Below are 13,154 nucleotides of genomic sequence, written 5' to 3' on the forward strand. Positions count from 1 at the left end.
CCATGACCATACAACCTCCTACGCCATCATTTCAGACCCATTTGGGCTTTAGATCCGTATATACACAGTTTGTCATAGCTATTAATAGCCCCATCAACCCTTCAAACAGCTTAAAATACCATAAATCTCAGCAGGCAGAATGGCCCAGCTCAGCTAAGCTGATGGCCTCAGTCATGAAGTTGGTCTGTGTGCACTGTACCAAGTGTGGGTGTGTGTGCGTAAGTGAATGTGTGAGTGTGTGTGTGTGTGCCTGCGTACGTGCAATGTGCATCCGGGCGCGCATGCTTGCATGCTTGCATGTGAGCATGCGTGCATAGGTGAATGAGTGAGTGAGTGTATGTGTGAGTGTGCGTTTCACTACATGCATCCAGAGGTGACATATGGCCTGTCAAGGGATTTCTTTGTCTCAGTGCCTGATGATGCATGTAACAAGAATGGCAGCAATGACGAGCAGCAGCAAATAAATATACATCGGCATCTGGCATCTGGATCTTCGAGGTTGATCAACAAAGTTGTGTACGTCTGCATTTTTCTGAACCATAACCCTGTTCACAGGGAGGTGGGCTAAAAGCAGAACAAGCTAATCGGATTGGTCTGTACACAAATATGCAATCAATTAACAAATCCTGCAACAGAATGGTGTTATGTATAATGAACTGAATAATCCAAGTGGGGTAAAGACATTTCATCTCTGTCACAACTCCAACTGCTTCTGTTAGCTTAGTGCAGAGCGTTAGTGTTAGCTTCCATATTAGCATTGCCGTTAGTGTTAGCTTCCATATTAGCATTGCCATTAGCATTAACCCTTAGCTTTATCTAAACTTGCAGGCTGAGGCATTTGCGACACTGGGGTCACAGGTTTAATCCTCAGAATAACGAGTACTAAAAACATGCAATCCTTTGCTGTGCTGTAAGTCGCTCTGGATAAAAACTACTGAGCTAAACAAATAAAAGCAGCAGGTCTTAATGCTAGTGTAATCACCATTGTGTGGCCTGCCTGCCTGAGCAGAATTAGGCCTCAAAGTGAGAATCCTGCCCATGGATAATCTGCCCTTTGTGTAGCAGGTGACTCTGTGTTGCATATCTGAAAGGACCCTCAGAAAAAAGCGGTTAATCTCTCTCAAATGGCCGTGTTGTATTCTGATTGTGGATGCTATTGTCATATTGGTTTGTTAGCAGCGGTTCCTGTGGTTTTTAGATGAGCAATTTATGTCAGACCTAAGATGGATTTACATGGTACTGGACACTATAATAGTAGTTTATTGTTGACATACAAAAGTACAAAAATTAACATCTGAATGAGTAACACACCATAACACAAATCTTCCTCTCCCAAGCATTCAGAGCAGCACACACAGACACACATGCCAGCAGCCCAATCTGCTTTAGCCAGACAGCTCTAGGGGTGAAGGTTTACCAGTAGTACCTGAGGGAGGGCTGTCTGCATGCTGCATTTATACTGGACTGACACACACACACACACACACACACACACACACACACACAGAAATGAGGTAATTTATGTTCATCCGGTCATCCTCTATAGTTTGACATGCCTTCAATCCTCTCATCCATACGGGAAGATCTCTCTACCCTCCTCTCATCTTAGGTCAACAGTATATCAGGCAAAAAAGAAATGTTTTTTTGTTTTTCAAGGTCAATTGATTTAAATATTTTCTCCTTGATTAGCAACTAGCCTTCATCGCATCACCTTGGGGAAAATAAATCATGAGAGAAAGAGAAGAACTAGAAGAGGGGAAACAGGTGGAGTGGTGTGTCAGGACCTGGACAGAGAAACACTCCTGCACACTGAACCCAATTATTCCAGCTTGGAGCCGATAACGTTGTGATTTACAACACAGAGAGGGCTGTGTGTTTCATCAGAATGTGAACTCCCTATGACCTATGACCTCAGAGTCATTCAGCACCTAACTCTTCCAGTTGACCCACAAGTCACTATGGAACACTGAAACATTGCACTATGGAACACTGAAACATTGCACTATGGAACACTGAAACATGAAACATTGCACTATGGAACACTGAAACATTGCACTATGAAACACTGAAACATTGCACTATGAAACACTGAAACATTGCATATTGAACTTGAGAGTAGCGCAAAGGCAAGTGGACGGATGGGACGAGACACAGATGGGTCATTTTACTATCACTTACAGACACAGCAAGGTGAGAAAGTGAATGAGACAGTGAGAGATACAAAGAGAGAGTGAGTGTGTGTGCTGTGTGTGTGTGAGAGTGTGAGTAAGAGACAGAGAGAGAGAGATCTTACCTCCATCCATGCATTCGGAGTCCCGGACATTGGTCTCCACAGCGCATACATGGCTGCCCCCGATCAGGATCCTCAATCTCCTCCTTTGGACACACAACACACACACAAATGCATATTTAACACACACATTAAAAAATCTAGTGCTGTTCACACAGTTCAGTGCAAAACACCTTTTTTCTTACCCTGCCCTAATGTGCAAGAAGCAAACATGGAATTCTACACCATGGATTCAGACATTCACACACTTATGAAGCGATGATTCTCTGGTTTCTGGTCCCATTGGTTCTCGAATGAATGAAAGGACTGCAGATGAAGAACAACCTGACATCATCATCATCATCATCATCATCGTGGTTGTCTCATCAATACAGTTTAGTCCATTGGATGCTACTTCATCCCGTTTGGCAACAAACCTGCTCTGAAGCACTCTCAAAAGCCTGAGAAAACACAGGCTTGTTTTTTTTTTTTAACTGAAGACCACTTTTAAAACCAGTTAATAGCAAAGAGCCACAAAACTTTTTTTCTATAAACAATTGTTCAGACAAACAACACTTTGGCAGAGTTCTAAGAGGAATGTAAGTAATTGGGGATGAAGGTTCTAAATAGAAATTTTGTGTCAGTGGACTGGGATGTATCAGCTGGAACAACTAAATGAACTAAATTCCAATCAGCCAGTAGTTCTGAGTGTTAACAGAGATTCATTCTGACTTACTGTAAAGTCTCTCTTTGTGTGTTTCCCATTTTCACCCACATCTCACCCTCACCCAAGGCTGTGGGAAACCCAAATAAATGACCCGACATGGCACATTTCCAAGCTCTAAAAATCATTATACAAATAATGTTTGACACAATATCGTAACCCCATGAACCTCATTTACACACATTCACACACACATTGCTAACCTAACTTACACTCACATACAGTACACTTAACAAAAAAAAACACACACACACACCACATAACCTGCATAATGATACGCATAGGTGCACACACACTTTTCCTTTGTTCTGGTTTAGATTTCCTGGGGTCCACCTTTTCCACATGAACCCTTCAGGTTTAGGCCTACAGCCAGAGCTGGCAGAGACTTGCAGTGGAGAACTGTGATTGGTGGACTGGTGTGGCCACAGCTCCAGTTGCAAGGTGAGCCAACAGCTTGGGAATATCCACAGCTTTACTATCCCTGAAGCTCCACTCTGGCATCAAGTGATTTATGATGGAGTACTTGAACACAAGTACGTGTGGGTACATGTGAGATGGCTGCACTAAGGAACATGTTAGATAATATATACGTGTGTGTGAGTGTGTTTGTGTGTGTGTGTGTGTTGAGCATTATGCAAATTAATCAGTATAAGTAAAAGGATTCAAGAATGCTAGATAATGCATTTGTGTACACATGTACTATATAGGCAGAACAGAAACACACACTTGCATATACACATTTCTATGTGTGTGTGTGTATGTGTATTTAGTATGTTTGGGTATGTTTGTGACAGGGAAAGTCTGTTGGTCACATACAGTATGTACACATACTTCATGCACTGCATGCCAACATGCTTCACTCTGTGGACATGTGGTGCAGTAGATATGAGCCCCCTGAGTGCTGAGAGAAAGTGGAATAGAACATTATGTCCAATATTCCAATATGTGGTTTAATGTTCTGCATTATGCCCAACATTCCAATATGTGGTTTAATGTTCTGCATTTCTCATTAGTGGGTCACTTTGATACTAAAAGTATGATTCTATGTAATGACTGTATGATATCTGTACTGTCCCTGTGTATATCTGTGTGTGACTGTATTTAGAGATAAGCGGGAATATTATGACTTTGCAGTGTTTCACTGTTCTGCATGGCTGCGTCAGTAGCTATCTGCTCCGGATTGCCAGGTTGCCACTAATCAGAGTCTGATTCAGTGTAGTCCACGGAGATGGGATGACCAACGCCATCTCCCGTCAGCCTGGAAGGATACTTAAACCCTAACTATTTCCTTGTCTAGTTAGAGCAGCTGATGGATCTTTAGGTGAAGTCATGCTGTCTCTCCCTTGATGTGCATCATTGTAAATAAACTCTGTTCCTGATTTTTCATTCTATTGGTCTGACTGGGTCTCTATTCATCTATGGTATCAAAATTACCATCAGTGCATAGACCTGAATATGACTTTGTGAGTATGACCCAACTTTATCTGAATGTACCCCTCTCTGTGAATATAAACTAAGTGTATATCTGAATGTACCCCTCTCTATGAATATAGCCCAAGTGTATATATCTGAATGTACCCCTCTCTGTGTGCTTACCCATAACTGTCCCCTCAGGGGGAAACTCTCCTGCTTCAGCTGACATTGAACCTGCTGCATCAGAAACTGCCACCTCAGCACAGCAGAGTACTGCCCGGCTGGCTCGCCAAGCGTCACTCTATGCAGATTTCACCTGAGTGGTGAATACAGACTCTGTGTGTTTACGGGATGAATTAGGTTGCTACTCAGTGTGTGGTTAACAGGGCTAGGAGGTGAGCTCAGCTCATTTCAGTCGTCTCTGTGTGAGGCACAGCTCATTACAGACGTCTCTGTGTGAGGCACAGCTCATTTCAGACGTCTCTGTGTGAGGCACAGCTCATTTGAGATGTCTCTGTGTGAGGTACAGCTCTTGCCTGAATATGTACATTAACTCAGTTACTTTGAAGGAGAGAGAACAAATATGTGTACAGATAAAGAAAAACAGACAGAGTTGTTGTTACTGTTAAACAGTACTGAGGGATCAAGATTAACCCAGGTTAAAAACGGAATAGTGTAGGTGTAGCCTAAGAGAGGCTTTCTGTATGTGTGTGTGTGTGTGTGTGTGTGTGTGTGAGGATGCCCCTGAGGGTGCTGGCTATGTGTGGCCTAAGCTGATGTGCACAGAACGGGGGCTGTGTGTGTATATCTGGGAGTGTGTGTGGAAGAGTAAGTATGAGAAGACTGATCTCTCTCTCTCTCTCTCTGTGTGTGTGTTTCTGTGTGTGCGTGCAGGCATGCATGCGTGTGTGTGTACAGACTTAAGCACTCAAAAGAACCCCTGCTGTGTTTATGCTTCGACCAGACCACCAGCCCCCACTCCACTCCTGATTACACACACACCCGCCGACACACAGTGCTGCAGCATACTCAGCCTACTGTCCACAACATGCACACACTGCTGCTGCTGCAGCACTAAACACACACACACACACACACACACACACACACACACACACACACACACACACACACACACACACACACACACACAGGAACACTTAATACAGATAGCCCATTTTAGACACTGCCATAACAGTCTGTAAATCAAGCATGCACCATCACAGCCTAACCCTCATTCAAAGCCCACCACATGCCCTTTTCTTAGTACCTTACCCTTACAAAAGCTGTAAGCCTGCTTATAGTCTGTTGGTCACTGTGTGAGCAGCACATAGTTTAAAATAATACTGAAAGAAACAGCAGTCTAATATGAAATGTGATTTAAATACTGTACATAACATTTGATCTAACAAATTATTCACATTCCATTTTATTCATTCACAGGTCATATGCAATTTAACAGGAAAATGTATCGGGACATAACAATGTTCAGTATTCACCATCTCATCATTTGATAATTTCAATTTATAAAACATAAATAATGATCAATTTTCAGCACTATTAAAGAGACGTTTTCCACATGCTTTAGCTGGTAGCTGAAGCTGTATTTCACTGGTTGCAGTGCTCCTCCACACCTCCAGTGGGGTATGCCATGATCATGCCTTAAAATCAGACTCAGACATGCCCCATATTACCACCATACAGCTGTTTGAAGAGAAAAATCTTTTCTGCGATGCCAGAAACTGCATAAAGATGGAAGCCAGTGAAGGTGTCTTCTAAATTAAGCCCAGTTAATCTTCTCTAGGGCAAGTCGTAAATCTGACGATTGACAAACAGACAAGACAGCACAGCGTGTGTGTGTGTGCATATGAGTCAGTTCTGTAAGTAAGTGGGTGAATGAGTGAGTGAGTGAGTGAATGTATGCATGTGTATGTACTGTATATGTGGTATCTGTGTGTGTGTGTGTGAGTGTCAGCAACGATATAACTTTTTTTTCACCAGGCTTACCTGTGTGTGTATGTGCGTAAGTGTGTGTTGATGTGTGACTTGGTCCAAGTGTGTGTGTGTGTAGGGGTGTGTGCACGTGTGTGCGCGCGCGCGTGTGTGTGTGTGTGTGTGTGTGTGTGTGTGTGTGTGTGTGTGTGTGTGTCTGTGTGTGCAGTGGACTGTCCCTTTCTGGAGACAAGCGGAAGGAAGGAAGGAAGCTGACACAGGATGTGAGCTGCACCCTTTCCTTCTCTGTTTCCTCACAGACCCCGACTAAACTTTCCTCTCCTTCTCTCTCTCTCTCACACACACACACACACACACACACACACTCCACACACACTCCCTGCTCATGGAGGTCTCTCGTTTATTACACCACAGCTTACCTATGTCTTTGGAAAGATGGAATGACGAGAGACAGACAGAAAGAAAAAAGGAAATTAAGTGAAAATGGAAGAATGAAAGAACCCCTCTATTGAAGCACTGAATTATTTGTCCACTTGGCAGAAATAATAGCCCAAGCAGCCCATAGCCCAAGGCAGCATTCTTCCTGAGGAGGACAACAATGCTGAATAAAGCTTAACCATATACCGGTACATTTCTCAGTTTTACACAATCAAATAAGCCATACAGGGCTCAGATTACTAGTCTTGACTACCAGTACAATCCCTGCTCATGAACAATTTGTGATACCATGATAATAACGGTATATTTGGTGACATGTTTATATACACGCTGCAACATGGTTAGCTCACATGTAGAGCAAGAATAAGCATGGCTGAAGAGTTCAAATCTAGGTGAGGAAGAAGAGTGATCATCGCAGCAGTCAGGATTAATCTTGACTTTTTGGGATCAATGCTTGTGTTTGCATGGCTCTCAAGACAGCAAGGTGATGCGATTTGTGGCCAAGAAGATAGTGGTGAATAGTACCATTTTCTTATCGTAATTTATATATCTTCTATATATTCTTGCAAGAAATACCATAAAATATGGCATAGTAGTGTATATCACCATTCCCTAACTCAGACATGGTTCTTTTTAACTACACAGAACCATAAAAGGAACCTGCACCTGCAGCCAATAAAGAGAGACATAACAAGGTCATAAGGCTGCGTCAGAGTTTTATGACCCAACTAATGTATGGAGTATCTAGGAATGCAGGAACTGATAAAACAGTTCATCTCACTACTCCACACAGCCAAACATTCCTTAACTAAAACCTTATTAATTTTATTTTTATTACTTTTACTATTTTGATTTTATTTTTTATTCTTATTTATTTATTTTATTATTTTGTGTTGTTACAACTTGCTGATGTTTGCTTTTATGTAATACAATTTCCTTGTTTCTACTGTTGTCTGTGTAAAGCACATTGAACTGCCTTGGTACAGTATGAAATGTGCTATATAAATAAAACTGCCTGGCCTTGCCTTGCCTTGAGACCACTGCATAGATCTCAAGGCTTTTCCACTATGTAGGTCATGAGGTTCTCACACTGTTTGTATCCAAATATCATGATAGCCAACCCAGATTTGCTCTTTTAAGTCTCTTGGCTCTGAAACCGAAAATAAAATGGTGTCACCAAATCCCTAAGCAAAGCACCTTTGCAAAAGTCTTCAACCATGAAAGGAAAGGGAGAGACACTGGAGATTTTTTCTTCATGCTTTGAAGTCAGTTCTCAAAAAAAACACCAATACCAAAAAATTATGATGTCCATGACATGACAATATGATATGATATGATATGACTCTCCTGCTCGAGTAAGGTGCTAATGACCCCTAGATCATGGGCTGAATATCAAAAACAAGAAAATAGGGAGGGAAAGTGAAAACCAGCGCCCCAAGTGGTTGCGTTCCTATCGAAGAGCAGCTCCCATGTTAAGTCCCATAGACCTATTTTTAAAAAAAATATTGTGAAGCCAAATCAGCGATGTTATCCACCAAAAATATTTTTCAGTGTCTATACAGTAATAATATTCTAACTGTGAAAATGTCAGACCCTATTTTGCCTTATTTAAGAAAATCGAAATTGCTCCTTTTGTTTCATAAACAAACTACAAAAGAAGTCACGTGACTTTACCCTTCAACGTTACTCATGGTAGCATGGTTTGTTTATTAGCCTGGTTAGCATTGACACTTAACACTTACAGCTAGCTCTTCATGTGAGTAGAAGCACAACACCAGTTATCCTGACATAAAGGTTATCACCACGCGGTTTACATCACGTTCCGTTATTTCAAAAATATGTTAAGCCAGTTAAAGGAGAATTCCGGTGTGATATTAACCTAAAGTGTGTTGAAACATGAGACCGAGTGTGAACGTATGTCTCATAGTCCATCTCGGCTTGTCCCCTGCACTCCAAAATCTGGCACTAGTTAGCCGAGGCTACCAACAGCTTTTCAATGGTGGTGCTTCAGCATCGGGCTAGCCATGCAAAATAAATCACTGTTTTACACCATTTTCGAGGCTCAGTGTATCTCCACACTTCATTGGTAGACTTCCGAGGGGCCTGACATTTAAAAGCGAGACATTGAGAACTTTGAAAAAGCACTGGTAGTTTACTTACAAGGCGATTTATACATACAGTATCTTCACGAAGTTTAGCGTTTGCAGCCATCTTGAATTTAGTCACGATAAGTCGAAGTTTACGAGTAAGAATGAACAGGTATGATAAAGGGATCAGATTCCAAAATAATTCGGGAAATGCATGGATTCCAGGATACTGGAAGAAACTGGTATCCATGCATTTCCAATGAATTATTTTTAGAATCTGATCCCTTATCATACCTGTTCATTCTTAGTCGCCGCTAGACTTATCGTGACTAAATTCAAGATGGCTGCAAACGCTAAACTTCGCGAAGATACTGTCTGTATAAATCGCCTTGTAAGTAAACTACCAGTGCTTTTTCAAAGTTCTCAATGTCTCGCTTTTAAATGTCAGGGCCCTCGAAGTCTACCAATGAAGTGTGGAGATACATTGAGCCTCGTGAAATGGTGTAAAACAGTGATTTATTTGCATGGTTAGCCCGATGCCGGGCACCACCATTGAAAAAGCTGTTGGTAGCATCGGGCTAACTAGCCAGATTTTGGAGTGCAGGGACAAGCTGAGATGGGCTATGAGACATAATGCTCACACTCGATATCATGTTTCAACACACTTTTTAGGTCAATATCACACCGGAATTCTCCTTTAGGCAAATTGCGTATTGATCAGTTAGAGATTAAGCGCCCAAACATGTGACGTCACATGCAGCTGTAGTTCCTTATCACCGTGTTACAACAAAAACTCAAAACAATTCAACTGATCCTAAAAATAAAGTATGACCACTTGAAGCAATAGAGGTGACCCCAGTGCCTAACATATGTAAGGCATTAAATTAAGATCCCAATGTGCACCGAGATATATTTTTTCTAAAAAAAAAAATCCCATCCACTCCGCTAAACTCTAGGAACGCAACCACTAGATGGCGATGAGATTACTTTCCCTCCCTATTACAAAAAACAAACCACATATCAATGTATACCTCACGTGTAGCCTACAGTAAGACCTTGTCATGCTGTGAGACCAAGTTGCTTTGCCTTGCCATGCTGTGAGACCAAGTTGCTTTACCTTGCCATGATGTGAGACCAAGTTGCTTTACCTTGCCATGCTGTAAGACCAAGTTGCTTTACCTTGCCATGCTGTAAGACCAAGTTGCTTTTGGATAAAAGCTTCTATACAGTACAAGGTTCTAGTGTTTTTTTCTTTAAAAAAAAGAAAAAGAAAAACAAGAATGAAAATCTAGAATTAAATGTGTAATAAATAATGTGATGTAATTGTTTTGCATCAAATCATATTATTTTATATCATCTGATGCAGGAAAATTGTGGATGTCAGATTTATTTATTTATGTCTTGGTTGATGGCATGTTAAACCCATGGCAAATCGTCAGCAGATGTGTCCTACAGTCAGCTACTCTCCTGGTGAGGGATCTGAGCTGCCATCCTGCATCACTGTTCCATCACAAGCAAACATTTCTCCTTCCTGGGGTGTATATATGGCACATGAAAAGGGCCCTTGTGTTTTTCACGAGGGCCCTGCACTCACACATCGTTCTTATGAGTCCATAAATCTACAGGCGGATGAGACTATTAGCCTGTAGCTCTGTCGAGGATGCACGCACGCTAAAGGCCAAGGACTGATCAACAAAAACATTGGATGAGCTACTGCCTCTGTCTGACTCCTGCACGGATGTCGGCACACACACACAAAGGCACACACGCACACACACAAACACAGGGACGGCTGGCTTTAATATAGAACCTTTTAGAGAGGTTGCTGGAAGAGTAGCCCTGAATACTGCCTGGACATTAGTGCACTATACTTTTAATCTTTTCATCAGTAGCAGGGCTAGGTGCACATTAAAAACAGAACCCATTATTTGATTGCATCAGCAAGGTCATCATCAGTCAACAGTGCCCTAAGTTTGTGATTGGAAATGTGGCTAAAAAACCCCCAAATGCACTAAGAAGAATGGTCCTTTGAGAGAATGGTAACCCTGCAGGTACATGGCGACCCAAGCGCTTGGCAAACAGCACTGTTACAGAACAGGAGTAATCACTGTTTACACTCGGCCTCTGAATCACTTCTGTCGCTTTGATCCCAGAGCCTTTGAAATGTGACACCTGACCTCCCTATTAATTCGTTTTTGGAGAGAAGAATACGTGAATGAATACACACAGAGTCACACAGACCTCCACGAGTTTTTGGAGATGCACAAACACATCCTCACTGGAAAAACAATGTCAGTAACTATTCACATTTTCCACACAAAGCACACAGTGCTAAGCCAAATAGGAAAGAATTAATCAGATATTGCACTCAAGTATGTAATAATTAATGTGTTACTTGAGAAAAGGTCAAATTCACAATAAGCATACACACACACACACACACACACACACACACACACACACACACACATTCCCACACACACAGTTGAAGTGGGTGTATTCTAGGTGTTATCCATGGAAACTGGCGAGTCAAACAAACAGCTGAGTGAGTCAGTGCTCTTTGCTGCTTCACTGAACCATGACCTGTGCAAGACCTGTGAAAGAGAGAGAGAGAGAGAGAGCGAGAGAGAGAGAGAAAGAGAGAGAGAGATAGAAAAAAAGAGAGAGAAAGAGGTAGAGGCAGAGAGAGAGAAAGTGAGAGAGAGAGAGAGAAAGAGAGAGAATGAGAGAGAGAGAGAAAGAGAGAGGGGAGGGGGCAGCAGAGAGACAAAGGGAAGAGAGAGTAAGAGGGGAATGAAGGGAGATGCAGAGAAAGAGATAGAGAGAGGGTTAAAGAGAGATGGAAAGACAGAAAGACACAGAAGGATGGACATAGGGTTAATAACAAAAGATGGAGGGACAGAGAAAGAGAAGGATGAAGAGAAATGGGAAAACTAGCAACCACACCCAATCTCAAAATGAGAAGGGTCATCACCTGCTTAATGAGATAGAGGGAGAGAGAGAGAGAGCAGGCAGATAAGCACTCAGAGGCAGTAAGAAATTGTGAAACAGATTGACAGACAGACAGATGTAGAAAGACAGACAGACCAATGCCAGCATCACAAGTGACTGACAGCCTGACAGCCCCAAAGGAGGACAGATCAACAGACAGACAGAACCAAGAGGAAGAAGACAGTGAAAGTCAGAGACAGGGAGAGAGTTTAAATTTTCCACAGCATTCATTTAGACTTCCAAATTCACTGTCACAGAATTCTGTCAGGCGTTCCAATTACAAATGCATAAGAACTAGACAGACAGGTTGCAGACGGTTCTCTGTATAATTATGCATCCATGTGTGATGGATGGCACTCTGTAATTTTCACCACAAACCCAAATATTTAATGTTTATGTCTAGCTTAAATCCGATGCCAAAGCATGCAGAGCAAGCAAAGATGAGGTCATCCGTTCAATTCCCAGAATGGGCTTTCCTGATAAAAAATGATACCATGTACTTTCACTATATAGTCATAGCAGATTTCAAAGCTCACGAATAACAGAATGCAGAAGTGAATGTCTAGAATGGAATGTGTAGAAGTGAATCTATTGTTAGATCACAGCCCATAATCCCTGGTGGTGTTCACAAGAAGAGATGCATTAACTTGGAGTTGGCAATGGCACGGGTGATGTTATGCCCACTGACTTTGTGCAGGAGCTTGGCAAGCATAGCTCTTTGTTGAGCAGGTAAACAGATCTTTATAAATGAGTCATTTCAATGAGTCATTTCAGTGTAATAATAGTGAATCATTGGATGTGATAGCCTGCATAACTTCAGAACTCAAAACAACTGTTATGTCTGTTACGTAAGTGTACAGTATTAGTCTCGGCAACTCAGAGACCATCATTATGGATGCATCTATATAATCTGCATCATGTGTATAATGTCTGCTTGTACTATTTACTTACTTGGTATGCTTACTAAGCCACTCTTACACCAGTGAAGATTACTTGATAAAACCATTGACAGTATGTACTGGGATAAAACCTGTAATCTACTTCTAGCTCCTGTAAGGGGACAAGGGGCCTGCATACACTAGTCTATCAAATCCGCTGTTTGTCATGCATACATAGCTGCTGTATGAGGCAACCTTAAAGCGCTCACCTGTACCCTGGATTACACTGAGTCATCTGCTTTAGAGCACATGTTATTAATAATCAGGCTTTAATCACTGAAGGGATTGTTCCGTTTGCATTTAAACATTGTTCATTAAGCCAGCCAATTCTTCTGCTTCCC

At 41.9% G+C, this 13,154-nt stretch overlaps 1 protein-coding gene across 1 annotated transcript in view; it reads right to left on the reverse strand.

The window, feature by feature from the left end:
* prickle3 (prickle homolog 3) overlaps positions 1–13,154 on the reverse strand; it is a 55,916-nt gene that overhangs the window by 38,167 nt on the left and 4,595 nt on the right. Inside the window, 1 exon segment of the mRNA XM_048242271.1 lies at positions 2,294–2,376. Within this exon segment, the coding sequence (XP_048098228.1) occupies positions 2,294–2,376 (83 nt within the window).

This window comes from Alosa alosa, chromosome 4, assembly GCF_017589495.1.
Source record: "Alosa alosa isolate M-15738 ecotype Scorff River chromosome 4, AALO_Geno_1.1, whole genome shotgun sequence".
NCBI classification, from domain to species: Eukaryota; Metazoa; Chordata; class Actinopteri; order Clupeiformes; family Clupeidae; genus Alosa; species Alosa alosa.